The 14,749-nt window shown below is 33.6% G+C and overlaps 1 protein-coding gene across 1 annotated transcript; it reads right to left on the bottom strand.

Annotated features, from left to right (window-relative positions):
- Window positions 1-8,496: 8,496 nt before the first annotated feature.
- On the bottom strand, window positions 8,497-14,486 carry LOC137656029 (uncharacterized). The gene is made up of 2 exons (XM_068390205.1): window positions 14,345-14,486; window positions 8,497-9,997 (listed from the first exon to the last, which is right to left on the bottom strand). The coding sequence occupies exons 1-2, from the start codon at window positions 14,480-14,482 to the stop codon at window positions 9,167-9,169; spliced, it is 969 nt and encodes a 322-aa protein (XP_068246306.1). The 5' UTR covers window positions 14,483-14,486; the 3' UTR covers window positions 8,497-9,166.
- Window positions 14,487-14,749: the final 263 nt, after the last annotated feature.

The following is a 14,749-nucleotide window of genomic DNA, read 5'->3' as shown; positions in this document are numbered from 1 at the left end:
TTACCATATATATATATATATATATATATATATATATATATATATATATATATATATATATATATACATACATATATATATATATATATATATATATATATATATATATATATATATGTATATATATATATATATACATACGTATATATATATATATATATATATATATATATATATATATATACATATATATATATATATATATATATATATATATATATATATATATATATATATATATATATATATATATATTATTATTACTATCCAAGCTACAACCCTAGTTGGAAAAGCAAGATGCTATAAGCCCAGGGGCTCCAACAGGGAAAAATAGCCCAGTGAGGAAAGGAAATAAGGAAATGAATAAATGAAGAGAACAAATTAACAATAAATCATTCTAAAAAAAGTAACAACGTCAAAACAGACATGTCATATATAAACTATTAACAACATCAAAAAGAAATATGACAAAAATAAACTATAAAAAGACTCATGTCCGCCTGGTCAACAAAAAAGCATTTGCTCCAACTTTGAACTTTTGAAATTCTACTGATTCAACTACCCGATTAGGAAGATCATTCCACAACTTGGTAACAGCTGGAATAAAACTTCTAGAGTACTGCGTAGTATTGAGCCTCATAATGGAGAAGGCCTGGCTATTAGAATTAACTGCCTGCCTAGTATTACGAACAGGATAGAATTGTCCAGGGAGACATGAATGTAAAGGATGGTCAGAGTTATGAAAAATCTTATGCAACATGCATAATGAACTAATTGAACGACGGTGCCAGAGATTAATATCTAGATCAGGAATAAGAAATTTAATAGACCGTAAGTTTCTGTCCAACAAATTAAGATGAGAATCAGCAGCTGAAGACCAGACAGGAGAACAATACTCAAAACAAGGTAGAATGAAAGAATTAAAACACTTCTTCAGAATAGATTGATCACCGAAAATCTTGAAAGACTTTCTCAATAAGCTTATTTTTTGTGCAATTGAAGAAGACACAGACCTTATATGTTTCTCAAAAGTAAATTTGCTGTCGAGAATCACACCTAAAATTTTGAGAGAGTCATACAAATTTAAAGAAACATTATCAATACTGAGATCCGGATGTTGAGGAGCCACCGTCCTTGACCTACTTACAATCATACTTTGAGTTTTGTTAGGATTCAAATTCATACCCCATAATTTGCACCATGCACTAATTCTAGCTAAATCTCTATCAAGGGATTCACCAACCCCAGATCTACATTCAGGGGATGGAACTAATCTGATGCAAAGAGAATAGCATCATCTGCATATGCAACAAGCTTGTTTTCTAGGCCAAACCACATGTCATGTGTATATAGTATGAAAAGTAATGGGCCAAGAACACTACCCTGTGGAACACCGGATATCACATTCCTATAATCACTATGGTGCCCATCAACAACAACTCTTTGAGATCTATTACTTAAAAAATCAATAATAATGCTAAGAAACGACCCACCCACTCCCAACTGTTTCAGTTTGAAAACAAGGGCCTCATGATTAACACAGTCAAAGGCAGCACTAAAATCAAGGCCAATCATACGAACTTCCTGACCACAATCAAGGGATTTCTGTACAGCATTGGAGATTGTAAGAAGGGCATCACATGCTCCAAGGCCTTTACGAAAACCAAATTGCAAACTAGGGAGTAGATGATTACCTTCAGCAAACCTATTAAGACGTTTTACCAGAAGACGTTCAAAAACTTTAGATAATATGGGAGTTATGGAAATTGGGCGGTAATCAGTGGGACTTGAGCTACCACAAACACATTTACATAGAGGAGTAACATTACCAATTCTCCAACAAGTGCTAAAAGCTCCTCTTCTTGCTAACTTGCGCAAAATAACAGATAACTTTGGAGCTAAGAAATCTGCTGTCTTTATAAAAAACAAAAGAAAAATACCATTTGGGTCTACACCTCCATAAGCATCAAGGTCCACCAACAGAGCTTTAATCTCACGAGATCGAAAAGCTAAACTAGTTAGTTTAGCCTCGGGAAAACAGGAATGAGGAAGTTCAAGTTTTTCATTACTCTGTTTACTGTCAAAAATATCAGCCAAAAGGGTTGCCTTTTCCTTTGGACAGTGAGTGACTGAGCCATCTGGTTTAAGTAAAGGAGGAGCTGTTGCATCTACACCAAAGAGTGCAGATTCAAGGGTAGACCACCATTTATGTTCCTGAGTTGTACCAGAAAGTGTTTCTTTTATGGTTAAATTGTACTCCTTTTCAGTTGAGGCATAAACTCTCTGAGCAAAAGCTCGAAGCTGAGTATAGTTGTTCCAGGTCAAATCTGATCTGTTACCCTCCCAAAGGTGATAGGCCTCCTGTTTCTCCAAATAAGCATGTCTACAATCATCATTGAACCACGGTTTGTCCTTCACTCGGTACCTTAGCACACGAGAAGGGATACCCATATCAATTATGTTGATTAGATTCTCATTCAAAGGGACAACAGGATCTACACTACTATATAATTGTGACCAATTCAAGCACAAAAGATCATGCAAAATCCCATTCCAGTATGCTTGGGATTTCATATAAATTTTACAAGAATATGATATATCAGGGACAGGCTGCTCAGTCTTCACTAGTAATGAAATCAAGATAGATATAGATTTATAGATTATAAGTGTGTGTTCAAACTGTATATAAATTTGTATAAGTGGGCAGCATTTAATTAATCTCGCAGGTTTCCTTGAACGAAAGATGGCTGCTTATTTTTACTGTTTATAGTTTGATCTTTTACAGTTTCTTGTAGAGACTCTTTGCTTCTGTGTTCCAAGGTCAAAGATGATGAGAGACAGCCATTTTGAAATTATTTCTTTTAGTTTTTCTTTCTATATTATTATCTTTATTATTTTTAGCCAACCATGGATGGGAAAGCAGAATGCTGCAAGCCAAAGGGCTTCAATAGGGAAAGCAATCCTTTGAGAAAAGGAAATAGTAAATAAACGATATATAAGTATGGAATGAGAAATATAAAATATACTACATTTCCCAACCTTCTAACTTTAATAATTATTTTCCTTGCGGAAGTTATTTCTTTTAATCAATATTATTATTCTGAAAATATTTCGACAACGAACAAAATAAGTGACTAAAAGTGGTAATCCCATTTTATTTGGAATATCTAATGCTAATTTTTTTACTACTCTGTTCCCATGTTTGTCCTTTTTCCCCATGATAACTTTTATTTTTTTTTTTTATATTCTTTATCGGATCAGTAAATTCTTTTGATGGCTTCACTTATTCCTTATTTTTCTCTGCTTATTATACCTGTCCAAGAATTGTCCCCCATTAATACAGAAGACCCAAGATTTGTGCATTAGGGAAACTGAAGAGCGATGAAACCGGTGAAACAGTCGAGACCTCCTTTCTATTTTGCATCATCCAGGTGTTCAATTACCGACTTCCCCTACATACTTTCTGTAACATCAGTTCCTTCACTTTCGCATTCATCGGGCAAACAAAATATCATCGCAGATAGCCTGAGTTCACGTTGTAGCGATTCGTCATCTTTATCTTGAGAGAGAAAAAGTTTCATTATCAAGAAAATAAAAGGTTCCAGCTGTTATCTATTTTGCAATTGTGATCTGTATTATATTTTGACCTTATAAGGTAACTGTCCTTCTCTAATAGATGAGATTTAACACCATGTTGAACTGTATCTAACGCTGGGTGCTGATAGCAGACTTCCATTTATCACAAAAAGGTAAGGAAAAGTTCAAGTCCATCTTGATTCATTCTATAAGTCAATAAAAAGGATTATTGAATATAATTTTTACCATTTTTAACAATTTTGGCAAAGATTCACAAGAAACTGCCAATCCTATTGGAATGAATAAAGACAATTATTTCCAATTACCTTCAATGATTTAATGGGTGTCATGCAATTGACGATTTCATCCTGATTTTGTAAGTTCAAACCGTATTATTTTCTGGACATCTTTGTATTGTACGGAACTCCAGAAGTAAATTGATTTATTCCTTCCCAATGCTTATCTAAAAATAACCCTTTGCTACAAAAATATTTAAGCGATTTCGTAATTGTTTCTAATATCAATTGTACATCTGATTTTACATTCATACGTTGAAAGCCACGACATTTATATGTTTCTCCAAGTTTATGTGATGTTTTCAGATCAGTTTTACTTTATAGATTCCCTTAGCGAAGAGCAGTGGACAAAATCACCGTCACTATACTGAAAGCCAATATCAAAGAAATTGTTTCTTATTAGTCTCTAAGATGCGGAGCATCAGCAAAGACACAAATAACGCGATCGGTGATGCTGGATTTTCAATAATTGATTTATGCACACTTATGTCTAAAGATTTCCATAAACTAACGTTGGCAGGACCTAAGTCCTTATATATAAACATTACAGGAAAACTTGCTAATTCTATCTCAATAATAGTATAATTTTCAGAGCATAAAGAGTATCTGAATCTTTGTCATAACAACTTTTTCAGGCAATGCTGCATTCATCAAATGATTAGATGGAAAATTATTTCTGATTTGTGCTTATATAATTTGATAACGGTCTTTAAAATTTATGGTTCGACATTCAGCATATTAATACAACTATTTAACGTAGAAATGGAGGAAAAGAGTGGAATACTGAACACCAGCTTTTTTGCAAGCAAACTGTAAAATAGTAAATACCGGGAAAAAAAGGCTGCTAAATCAGACCGTGGTGCGGTGTGACGTCATCAATAACCTCAAGGATAGCCTGCGCACTCGCAGTAGAGGACACAGTTCGAGACGGCCTTGGTTAACTACTGCACTTTATTTGTTCAGTGGCTACTTTCCTCTTGGTAAGAGTAGAAGAGACTCTTTAGCTATGGTAAGCAGCTCTTCTAGGAGAAGGACACTCCAAAATCAAACCATTGTTCTCTCGTCTTGGGTAATGCCATAACCTCTGTACCATGGTCTTCCACTGCTTTGGGTTAGAGTTCTCTTGCTTGAGGGTACACTCAGGCACACTATTCTATCCGATTTCTCTTCCTCTTGTTTTGTTAAAGTTTTTATAGTTTATATAGGAAAAATTTATTTTAATGGTGTTACTCTTCTTAAAAAATTTCATTTTTCCTTCTTTCCTTTCCTCACTGGGCTATTTTCCCTGTTGGGGCCCCTGGGCTTATAGCATTCTGCTTTTCCAACTAGGGTTGTAGCTTAGTAAGTAATAATAATAATAATAATAATAATAATAATAATAATAATAATAATATTCTGCGAAGGGCTAGATAGAATCTTCTTCTATCAGCATGCTTTTTCCCATTTTTGTATGGGGGTAAGAACGGTTGTCTTCTTTCTGAAGGACATGCTTTGGCTTTGGTGTAGAAGGACATCCTTTGGCTTTGGTGTAGACCGTTGTCCCGATCAACTGCCCTGCCTGACATCACTTAAACCCAGGTAGCTATTGTTCATGTGTTGTACCAGTCACCAGCGTCCTTCCTCCGAGCAGCGAGGAGTCCTGGCTCTGGGCTGATAGTTCGAGACGTGTGAGTTGTCTGTTATGTTTTTAGAAGGTGTTGGAGTTCCTTTGTGCGTATATGAGTGAGCAACACCCATTTGCTTTTCAAGTAAACCTATCCGTCGATTACATACATAATCCTGAGGTTTGAATGGTAGCAAGAATTATACAATCTATAATAATATTATCAATTAAATTGATGAAAATAATGATGCTTAAGGCATTTTTTCCATCCAAGTCTAACTGACAAAATATAGTCTGTCTATGATGGTGGGTTATTTTATGGCCTTTCTATGCCTGTACACACACGCAAACTTTTTTTAGTTCGTCAATACATCGTCTTCTCTTCCTTCCCCTGGTTCTTTTGCAGTCTCTAGGGATCCATTCTGTTATTCTTGATACCAATCTATTATCTATAATTCTCATTAAATGTCATACATATGTCCATTTTTCTTTAAAGAAACATTAACATTAATCCTGTTCAAACATCTAATATTTCTGGAGGCAAATCAGCATGATAGACCTATAGGTCCACAGAATAGTGATCATTTGAATAATAATAATAAAAAACCAAAGCCTAGTGATCCTACGTACTAAAAATCTCCAATTAGATAAGCAAGGGAGCATTATTCTAATAAAAAATCAAAAGAATACAATTCTAGATATAAGCTATATATTATAATCTCCATCTGCTTCAGCAGTTTACATACGCAAAACTTTTGTCCTTTTATACTCCATTTCCTCCGATTCAGTCTACTTGACATTTTTCTTCGTACACACTGGATAAAAATTTCTATAGATATAAAAGGACAATGGCATCGTAAAGTATATCACATTTTCAAAGCAGGGGGAAAGTGAGGAAATAAACGCAAAAACTGGGCTTTTATTGGAGAAAATAGAAAGAAAACGCTTACGCACGCGAAGGGGAGACTAAGAAAAATTGAAAAACGGGGAAAATATTGCAGCCGAAACAGGTGGGCGAATACCTCGAGAAAGACCACCTGTTGTCCGCCAGAAGAGAATAACACCTCGGGAAGAGAGAGAGAGAGAGAGAGAGAGAGAGAGAGAGAGAGAGAGAGAGAGAGAGAGAGAGAGAGAGAGAGAGAGAGAGAGATGAATAAATAGAATTAAGGAGGAAACACCCAAAAGCTTTGAAGAAAATAGTCACCTGCGACAAAAGCTACTATATTATACTTAATATGTAATGATAAAATTGGCTTTAAGATCCACTAGTAAAAATAATCCACATAGATTGAATAAAACGAGTAACAACATAAGTAAGGTATTAATGTTGGGATTCAACTTTCGAATCATTGAGAATTGTTAGATAGATATATTTCATTGTACGATAAGCAGGTTCATCCAGCATTTTTGTTCAAGATACAAATCCCTTAATTATTCTCATATGTTATAACATGATCTCCTATTATTTGGTTGGGAATACATGTAATCATCATCATCAGCATCATCATCTCCTCCTACGCTTACTGACGCAATGGGCCTCGGGGAATTCATTGGCTAAATGCATCATAGGATAGCCAGTTCCTTGTGATGCGCAGTGCCTATCTAACTAAGGCAAGTGACCCCTGCCGGTCCATACTAATTTTAGTAAGATCAACCGGCAGGCATCAGGAGTCAAAGCCAAAGACAATTTGTGTATAGCCTTAAACGCAATCCGTCACCCTGCTGCCTGTGACTTCATCGAGATTTAGAGGGACATTTCCTCCAAACTCAAAGCTCTCATTTCTCCAACAAGTTACTCATCCGCTTATACGAGTATAACCATTGGCAAATGTGGATTCTAAGATATAATATACAGGTAATATGGTAAAAAAAAATGTGTTCTCTGTACAAATGACTTTCTGTGATCTCCTAAGCTATTTTGAAAATAAGAAACATGGCAGCATTAGCAATAACTGAATAAGAGAAGTCTGAGGCATTCTTCACCTTTAGTGACAGCTGATCTGTAAGAGGGAAGCTTTGGTGGTTCGTTGAATAAATTCGAAGATTTTCGACAACATGGCACTAAGGACTAGACACTTGTTTCTTCAGATACTGGTTACTTAGTAGCAAGGAGAAATTTGACAGGTTTCTGAATGAAGAGGGCAAGTTGTTGATGCCTTAAAGTCTGAGAGAAAAAGGAATAAGTCTACTAACAGTACATCATCATTATTATCATTACTAGCCAAGCTACAACCCTAGTTGAAAAGACCAAGGGCTCCAATAAGGAAATGAAATAGGGAAATAAATAAATAATGAGAACAAATTAACAATAAATTATTCTAAAAAAACAGTAACAATGTCAAAACAGATATGTCATATATAAACTATTAACAACGTCAAAACAGATATATATATATATATATATATATATATATATATATATATATATATATATATATATATATATATATATATATATATATATATATATATATATAAACTATATAAAGACTTATCTCAGCCTGGTCAACATAAAAACATTTGCTGCAACTTTGAACTGTTCAAGTTCTACTGATTCAACTACCCGATTAGGAAGATCGTTCACAGCTTGGTCACAGCTGGAATAAAACTTCTAGAATACTGTGTAGTATTGAGCCTCATGATGGAGAAGGCCTGACTTCTAGAATTAACTGCATGCTTAGTATTACGAACAAGATGGAATTGTCCAGGGAAATCTGAATGAATCAAGTGAATTCTATTCTCATATGAGGCTGCTTCATCTATAGCGAGGTAAATGCCACAATATTTTGATTCAAAATTCAGTTATTATTGTTATCAATAAAATGCATTGTTTCCTGCTGTTGACTGTCTGAGTTTTGTTTCATCGTCATATCAATTTAGTTATAATTCTTGTATGAAGTAACAAATGACCATTATACTGTATACCGAATTTTGCTTTTTTTTTTTTTTACACAGGGTTTATAATCCAATCAACCTGACGAATCCTGAGACTGTCGTTCATTTTCTATGGCTCCCGGAAAAATTTCATTTTCTCAAGACATTTTAATTAAATCAATCAAAGTAAAAGGTTTAGTATATCGCATATTGGTTCTAAAGAGTTAGTTCACCTAAATAAGGTTTTTGCATGGTAATGGAAATCTATGTAGAATAGTAACTAAAATAAAATAAGTAGCATTTTAGGGTCTCTGCTCACATAATTCAAAGCATCTTTCTGGACATAAAACGGGTTCGAGTCCCTCATATTCAGTCTATATGTAGAGCAAAAGTATTTGTCTATTTTTTCTAGAACCTCTTCAGTAAAATGAAATGAAGAGAATTATGATTTTCATATAGTTAAAAAGACAATGAACTTTGCTTCTGAGGGTATTTGGTCTTTCTTCCACTATTGGTACACGAATTTAACACAGATAACAAGACTAAAGAGACATCTGGGGTTAAACATGCTGTATTAGGAATCTTCATAATGTTCCAAATGGCATTGTACTAAATTTTAATTAAAAAGCTGTGACCCCAATGTAATGACCAATTTCTAACGAAGTTCCTTTTACTCTTTGCCACTTTTCTTAGCCTTTTTTCATAAAAGGACTTTTCATCCCAGAAGCTGTGGTCAAGTAAAGGACCTCCAGGTCTGTTTTCTGAGACTGTGTGTACAATAATCAGTAAAATAGACATAAAAGTGATAATATTTGTTTCATTTATTAGTCTTCTCATTCACTAATAGATAATGAGAAAAGATAGAGGACCCAGTCATTGATTTCATAAAACATATACAAAGATATAAATTTCCTGGGAGCAAAAGGAGAATGCAGAGGATTAAAATGTAAGTGCTGTCTCCAAGTAAGGTTTCATTAATTGACAAAGGTCTCTCAGTTAGAGTATTTTTGGTGCCTGCATTTAGATTTTCTGATTGACTTATACCAGATACCACAAAGCTGATTTTATGCGCAGGCCCGTAAATATTCACAAGAGAACCTGGTTTCAAATCAACTGGTCCACTCAAGTTAACCCCTTTGCTTGGAATCATGAGAAGTGAAGATCCATTTCCAAATGATAAGGCGTTTGGACGACAATGAAGAACTGTTGTATTAACAAGATAAACACTTGTTTTCGAATTCATTTCTAATTTACTTAGATTTTGGATAACAGAGTCCTTGAAGTACAAAGTTTGATTGGTGACTGCTTCGCTTATATTGACGATCCCAAACACTGAAAAATCGGACACTATATATCCTCTCAGACGGGGCAGTGTTAGATGACTGATGTACGATGACGTCACTGATATCCCACGAGTATTCAAGGGAAGTTTTTCAACTGAGGAGTTGTGAATGATAACATTCATATTCAAGCAATCCTTCACGGGGTGGACCGGATCGCTTAGACTGCCAGGGTCCTTGAGTGTCACACGACGAACGTTGACGAACGATAAATTCACGCAGATATCAACTCTCACCTCGACTCTCATAGCTGAACGGATGATAACCCTGTCGAGTGATCTTCCAGAGGTCAGCCCCACCTGCACTATCTGGTGATTAGAAACAATTCTGTAGAATCACACGATGCTGTAGATAGCTAAAAAATTTAATGTTTTTTGGAGTAACAGCTGACAAAGTTGCACTACCTAATAAACATAACAATCTAGTATTGATACTGATCATAAGGCGGGGGATGATCATTATAAGATTGGGGCTCATTACTAGGACATGAATGCAGGCTAGAGGCTGGAATTGAAGAGTTAGTACTATCACAGGATATCAAGAGATACCTTGTAAAGAACTCTACCTGAGAGGACTAAAGACACAGTCCAGGGTTAAGAGAGGCTTAATCTCAGGATGGGGTAGGGTGGCATGTTTACGTATGGAATGACCAATTGGCTATCATTGTTACACAGAAGTTACACAGATAATAAAGGGATATAAGCACACAAATGGTTATGTGTATATATAAGTATGTATGTATGCATACAGTATTTATATGCAACAACCACAAATACCGCCGTTTCAAGTCCACTGCAGGACAAAGGCCTCACACATGTCAATTCATGTCTGGGGTTTGGCCAGTTTTCATCACCAAGATGGCTAGTAGTATGGGTGGCCCTGACTAGTACAGCTTTGCTGGAAATGGCAGTGCACAAACCTTTTTACTTCGTTAAGGTATCACCACTCAGAAAGGGATATATATATATATATATATATATATATATATATATATATATGCACACACACATATATATATATATATATATATATATATATATATATATATATATATATATACACACAAAACCACACACATATACATACATATATACATACATGCATACATACATACATATATAAATATATATATATATATATATATATATATATATATATATATATATATATATATATATATATATATATATATATATATATATAAACTCTAAGGAAAAATAGAAATAAAATAATTTCATTCTGACCGGTTTCGTCTCTATGGCAAAATGTAAAGGACTATTATATTGGAAAAAAGATTTCCTTTTACAATATATATAGTAAAAGGAAATACAAACATTTTATATACAAACCACAAAAACAAATGGAAAAAACATGAATTCTGGCCGGTTTCATCTCTAAGACATCTAGAGAACTAATATATTGATAAAGATTTTTTTTTTTACAATTTACATAGTACAGGGAAAATACGAACACACAGATGAAAATTTGTAGAACAAAACATGAGATAACTATGCCAATATATATATATATATATATATATATATATATATATATATATATATATATATATATGCGTCAACACACAACTCGTAGGTCAATGTCCAAGCGTTCTAAACCTGTAGACAGTTAGTTACCTACAATTTCTTTATGGTAGTGAGAGCTAGTGCAGAAATCTCAAACAAAATCGTGACAGCTAAATGAAATTATTAATCAAAAGAAATCCTTGGATCAAATACGTTAATCTGAAGATGTCGTTAACATATCAAAAACAATTTAATTGACATGTGTGAGGCCTTTGTCCTGCAGTGGACTAGAAATTGCTGCATTTTTTTGTTGTTGCGTGTGGGAGTGTGTGTGTATATATATATATATATATATATATATATATATATATATATATATATATATATATATATATATATATAGTGTGTGTGTGTGTGTGTGTAACTGTGTATTCTATGTACTTATGTTCATTTTTCTTTTGTGGCCGATGGATGAAAACTATTTTCCTACATTTCTCTACCAGAGTCAGTATAATTAAAGTACATAAGGATTTCATACCATAAAACACTTTATCATCTTGCTTTGGAGTCTAATATAACAGGCTCAAGTTATTAGTTACGTAAAATACATTTTGACTGAACTCCAGTAAAGAAGACTTTTAAGATATTCCACATTATCTCATGTATCAGTAGTTGTTTAACTATTTAATAACGAATATAAAAAAAAAACACCGATCAAGTTACATGCTCTTCATATTTCAGTGTTGTAGCTGAATTAAATTCTGTATTAAAAAACTTGTTCTTCGTGCTATCCTATCCTGTTTCTCTTCCTTTGGTTTTTTAAGTTTTAACAGTTTAGATATGAAAGATCTAATTCAATGTTGTTGCTGTTCTTAAAAGATTATATTTTGATAGTTCATTACTTCTCTTAAAGTTTATTTATTTCATTGTTTCTTTTCTGCACTGGGCTATTTTTCCCTCTTGGAACCCTTGGGCTTATAGCATCCTTCTTTTCCGACTAGGGTTATAGCTTAGAAAGTAATAATAATAATAATAATAATAATAATGATAATAATAATAATAATAATAATAATAAAGTCTAACCATTGCTTCATTATATAAGATCAAGATTAATGACCTACAATTCTTTTTATACATTCTTCCGAATATTTGATGGTGATAAGAATTATTGATAAAACAAAAATATTCAAAATATATTATAACTCAGGAATACTTATTCATTTTAATCTTTCAGTAAATGACGTTATAAAACCGTTCCTTCTATGAATACTAATCATTACTTTTCTTATCTATTATGACGAACACAAAAGGAACTACAGGGGCACTCAGTAAAGCGCAGACCTCCGCCGCAGCAGCTTATTTCTTGACCTTTTTCTCGACTTTGACCTTCGACCTTAACATGTATTAATTGGCTTGGACTTTCATACACTCAAATAAGAACCAAGTCTGCAGTCTGTAACAACGACGTCCAAACTTATGGCTGATTATGTGAATTGAACATTTTGCTTGGCTGTGACCTTGAACTTTCACCTTGACCTTCTAAAATCTATTTTCAGCTTTTTACATAACAATTAATTTTTGCAAATTTCATTACTCTACGATTAAAATTGTGGCCAGGAAACTGATCACAAACAAACACAAACATACAAGCACTCAAACAGGGGGGCAAAAATATAACCTTTTAACTTCGTTGGTGGAGGTCATTATAAATATCAAATGTCTTTAAATTGAAAAGACGAGCTATAAGAATGTCTTTACATTGAAAAGACAAGGTATAAAATTGTCTTCAGAAGTGGTTTAAGAGCTCAACACATTTTATGCGATAAGGATAAGAGTTGAACCAGAATCCCTTTACCTCGAGGAAGATTTATTGGCGATGAGGATTAGATCCTTTTCTTCGTAGCTTTTGAAACAAAAGTCATTTCAAAAGTCAACGAAAAGAAACACAATGGGACTTCTGGGGAACTTGGAGAGCTATTGCTGCAAATAAAGATGGTCCTCAGTGGTGTCTTCAAGGGGAAATAAATAGTTCTGATAACCTGAGGTTATTGTGAAGTAAATGAAGGATTTATTGTAGAGCTCAAAGCTGGTGAATTTATTTTGTTTTATAGAATTTCTCTAAAATCTGAGGAAGAAAGAATCTTCTAAAGAATTATCTCTCTCTCTCTCTCTCTCTCTCTCTCTCTCTCTCTCTCTCTCTCTCTCTCTCTCTCTCTCTCTCTCTCTCTCTGTATATATATATATACATACATATATATATATATATATATATATATATATATACATATATATATATATATATATATATATATATATATATATATATACTGTATATATATATATATATATATATATATATATATATATATATATATATATATATATATATAGTAACTAATGGAGAAATACTACAAAGGTATGTTAACCTTTGAAACTGTGCGGATATCGCGTCCACATTATTTTCTAAGCTTGAAAGATATTCTATTTGTTCCTTTCCTTACTGGGCTATTTTCCCTGTTGGAGCCATTAATCTTTTAGTAACCTGCATTTGTAACTAAGGTTGTAGCTTAGCAAGGAATATTAATAATAATAATAATAATAATAATAATAATAGTAATAATAATAATAATAATAATAATAATAATAATAGTAATAATAATAATAATAATAATAACCTAACTAGAAAAGCACGGTAAGAGTGCAGACCTCCGTCATGGAAGCTTATTTCTCGAAACCAGCTTGCCTTTCCTAGAATCAATTTAGACCGTAGACGTATTTGAGATATGTGTGACAACTATGTGTGTGAAATTGGGGTTAAGGTTAAGGTTAATTCGGTCGACCTTTTGCTCGAGTTTGACCTTAACCTTTGGCCTAGGACTTTCAAAATTGCATCACTCCTACGTCTCCACATAAAAATAAATCCCTGAATGTTTCACAACACTATGAGTAGAATTATGGCCAGGAAGTTGTTCACAAACAAACAAACAGACAAATAGGGACGAAAACATACTCTCCTCCCAACTTTGTTGAAGGAGGTAATAATAAGAATAATAGTAGAAGGTTATACAAGTAATGGAACGTTTGGCAAAGTCTTGATGTCAATAGAATAAATAATCATAAGTGAATACTCACATCATCATAGTTCTTGAAGTGGCAATCAAGATGGCTGCCAGTAAGCCTACAGAAAGGAGAACCTTCCGTGACCTGAGCAGCTGCGATTGCCTTTGCTGACATCAGCAAAATGAGGAAGGGACTCCATATGATTGACATGATGGACCACCTGTAAATAAAAAGAGAATTTTAGTTTATTTTTTTTTCAATGCATCGATGAAGATGAACGGACAACAATAGTGATATTTCTATTCAAGAAAATTGGAGGGTTGACGTTTGTCTGATCCAAACGGAGATATTGATTTGCCTATTAAAAGAAGATATGGAAATGAGGATGTGGTGGGTTTTGGTGATACCTTTTGCCTTATATTTTCCCTAGGTATTACATTACACCCAAACACACAAACAAACATACACACACACACA

The sequence above is a fragment of the Palaemon carinicauda genome, chromosome 17, assembly GCF_036898095.1.
Source record: "Palaemon carinicauda isolate YSFRI2023 chromosome 17, ASM3689809v2, whole genome shotgun sequence".
In the NCBI taxonomy this organism is placed as follows: domain Eukaryota; kingdom Metazoa; phylum Arthropoda; class Malacostraca; order Decapoda; family Palaemonidae; genus Palaemon; species Palaemon carinicauda.
Note: the sequence above shows the minus strand (reverse complement) of the source record. Positions and strands in the feature narration are given on the sequence as shown.